The sequence below is a fragment of the Populus euphratica genome, unplaced genomic scaffold, assembly GCF_000495115.2.
Source record: "Populus euphratica unplaced genomic scaffold, PopEup_1.0 scaffold372.1, whole genome shotgun sequence".
NCBI lineage: Eukaryota > Viridiplantae > Streptophyta > Magnoliopsida > Malpighiales > Salicaceae > Populus > Populus euphratica.
The window spans coordinates 27,259-30,917 of NW_011500264.1; the positions used below are offsets into that span (position 1 = coordinate 27,259).

The following is a 3,659-nucleotide window of genomic DNA, read 5'->3' on the forward strand; positions in this document are numbered from 1 at the left end:
CCGCCATCGGCGGCGGTCCTGCCGGTGGTTCTGCTGCAGAAACATTAGCCAAAGGAGGCATTGAAACATACCTCATCGAACGAAAGCTGGACAACTGCAAGCCATGCGGTGGTGCCATCCCTTTGTGCATGGTGGGTGAGTTTGACCTCCCACTGGACATTATAGATCGGAGAGTGACCAAGATGAAGATGATCTCTCCTTCTAATGTGGCCGTTGATATTGGACGAACTTTGAAGCCTCACGAGTACATTGGCATGGTGAGGCGTGAGGTGCTTGATGCTTACTTGAGAGAAAGAGCATCAACGAACGGGGCTAAAGTGATAAATGGTTTGTTCTTGAAAATGGACATTCCTAAAAAAGGGAGTGAAAATATTAATTCACCCTATGTCTTGCATTATACTGAGTATGATGGGAAGAAAGGTGGAACTGGAGAGAGGAAAACTTTGGAGGTTGATGTGGTTATTGGTGCTGATGGGGCAAATTCGCGTGTCGCCAAGTCCATTGATGCTGGTGATTATGACTACGCTATTGCTTTTCAGGTGTAGTTAATTGCTAATGTTAAATGTTTCTAATTAATTACTTGATATTTCTACTTTAAATTTATATGCTGTTGGTAACATCTTCCTTCACACATTGCTTTAATGAGATCAGTTATGTTCTGTCCAGTTATGAATTGCCTTGAAGGCTTTGTTTAAAACTTTTATCCAAATGTGGAAGATGTCGATTTCACATTCCTACAGTACAAAATAATATAAATTATATATTGATATTTCATTTAATAACTTCAATTTTAAGATTTTGGTTTAGTTAATAGCATAAAGTAAATTGAGTTTATAAAAATTTTAAGATTAAAACTTTGCTTCGAGAAGCATGTTAGAAGTATTTCAAAAAATAATATATATCATATCTTGAACATAACCTGGTACCTGAGATATCGTCATTGTTCTTGCCCTCGTTTTTGTCTGTTGATCAACTGCATTGGAGAGTTCTTCGATCTCACAATAATATGGTACAATATTGAATTTCATCAGTGGATTGACGAATACACACACACACACACACACACACACACACACACACACACACACACACACAGTAATGTAGCTGAAATTTTGATGCTCGTTTGCCATATAGCTAATCTTACTATCATAGCTGCAATGAATACTGTAGTAATGTAGCTGAAATTTTGATGCTCGTTTGCCATATAGCTAATCTTACTATTATTATTATTATAGCCCGGATGAATTATTACTATATTCTCTCTACTGTTTCTGTAAATAAACATTTTAGATAAAATGTTTACATAAGCTTCCGACATACAGGGCATTGTTTATGCTTCCACAGATGGATTTTGCTCAAACATTATTGTATTGAACTCATGAATCCTCTTCTGTTGATGCTCTTGAATTCTTCTTAATCTTTTCCCCCCTCATATTTACAGGAGAGAATAAAAATCCCTAGTGATAAAATGGTGTACTATGAGAATTTAGCTGAGATGTATGTTGGTGATGATGTATCACCAGATTTCTACGGGTGGGTCTTCCCCAAATGTGACCATGTTGCTGTTGGAACTGGCACGGTGACACACAAAGGTGACATCAAAAAATTTCAACTAGCCACGAGAAACAGAGCCAGGGACAAGATCCTTGGTGGTAAGATTATACGAGTGGAAGCACACCCAATACCAGAACACCCCCGACCTCGCAGATTATCAGGGAGAGTGGCATTAGTGGGTGATGCAGCGGGGTATGTAACCAAATGCTCTGGTGAGGGTATCTACTTCGCAGCCAAAAGTGGTAGAATGTGTGCGGAGGCAATAGTTGAGGGCTCTGAAAATGGCAAGAGAATGGTGGATGAAAGTGACTTGAGGAAATATTTTGAGAAATGGGACAAGACATACTGGCCTACATACAAGGTGTTGGATGTGTTGCAGAAAGTTTTCTATAGATCAAACCCAGCAAGAGAAGCTTTTGTGGAGATGTGCGCGGATGAGTACGTGCAAAAGATGACATTTGATAGCTATTTGTACAAGAGGGTTGTGCCTGGGAACCCCTTGGAGGATTTGAAGTTAGCTGTGAATACCATTGGGAGCTTGGTGAGGGCTAACGCACTCAGAAGGGAAATGGACAAGCTTAGTGCATGAGAGATGAAGAACCATTATTAAGACGCCTGGTTCTTCCCCCACATCGACTTCTACGAGAGACCAGCTTGATAATGTGTCCCTCCTCGAACTTATGCAAGATGATATTTGTATTTGCGCACAAGTAATTTGCGATTTTTGTCAACCTTGTAGACTGCACTAGTTTTGCGATGTCAGGAGGATTGACGTTTCGATCTTGGGAAGGGCCATTGGCACAGCCTATCCGTTGTCTTGCGGATTAGATGTGACAAATTGAGTCCTCTTTTCTCTTATATTATCAAAACTCAAGTACTCTCCACCAAAACCTTGGTTTTTGGAATAGTATAATAACATCTTTGCCATTTCAAATGTCTTGGTTTCTAGGTCCTTTTCTTCTAACTTATTTGTCTATTGATTAGGAATGCATGTATTGTTGTAATTTATTAAACATAGTAAAATGAGTTAAAAAATTTTAATCTGATAAAATAAAGTTATTTGTTTTTTTTTGTTTTCAGCATATTAAAATGATAATATTACCATTGAAATAAAAAAATTAAAACGTGCATACAATAGCCTTTTAGTCTTCACACAACAGTCTATTTTATCATCAATTTTGTAAAGGGCAATTTGGTTTTGTTTGTTATAGATTAAATATTATTTATTTTTTTATCACTAGATTAATTCTTTATCACAATGTTCATCCTCTTTGTTGTTAATATTTAGGCTTTAGATTATTTATTTATTTTTAACTTTTTTTAGTTTTTTAGTTGAATTTTTACTAGTTTTCAATTTCATTATCCAATCCTAATTTTTCATATATTATTTTTTAAAATTTGGATTTTTTTTAATCTTTTGTTAAATTGATTTTTTTTTCAATCTCATCCTTCAATTAAAAAATTGTTTGTATTTCTTGTTTTAATTTTGATTCTTATTCTTTTAATTGATTTTCAGATTCTTTACTTAATTTTTTTTAATTTCATCATTTAATTAAGGATCAAATTTATTTTGATTTTTATTCTTTTAATTGTTATTTTTGTTTGGAATCTTTTTCTATAATTAAGTTTTTTTCAATGTTTTTTTTTTAACATTTGATTGAAAGGGAACTAAGCTTCATGGTTTTTTCAGATAAAATGCTTCCAGTTTAATGACTCGGGTCACGAGTTTAAAAAGTTAACACAAGTTTTTTTTTTTTAAATAAGCTTTGTATTTTTTGTCATTTTCTTTTCTATTAAGTTATCCTAATTTTATAATTTAGGCAGTGAGTTTGGTGGGATAACCTGAATTGACTCGACCTTAATTACTAGGTTTACAAGTTTGTCATGCTAGCTTCAGTAGACTTAGATAAATTTTTAAGTCATTTTTTTACCTAATTTATTTCTTCTAAATTTAATAGACTGAGAATTGAGCTATAACATTTATTTAAAACAAAATATATATTGTTTTTAGGTTATCGTGATTATTTTTTTGTTAATTTGGTCTATTTGTTGTTGTTGTCTTTTTTATCATCTAATTAAAATAAAAACAGTTTATTTAACCCAGT

At 34.0% G+C, this 3,659-nt stretch overlaps 1 protein-coding gene across 1 annotated transcript in view; it reads left to right on the forward strand.

Annotated features, from left to right (window-relative positions):
- LOC105112893 (Pyridine nucleotide-disulfide oxidoreductase family protein) overlaps nucleotides 1-2,337 on the forward strand; it is a 2,652-nt gene extending 315 nt beyond the window's left edge. Inside the window, exons 2-3 of the mRNA XM_011008789.1 lie at nucleotides 1-539; nucleotides 1,442-2,337. Coding sequence (XP_011007091.1) covers nucleotides 1-539; nucleotides 1,442-2,143 — 1,241 coding nt within the window. The 3' untranslated portion in view covers nucleotides 2,144-2,337. The remainder of the gene's footprint in view (nucleotides 540-1,441) is intronic.
- Nucleotides 2,338-3,659: the final 1,322 nt, after the last annotated feature.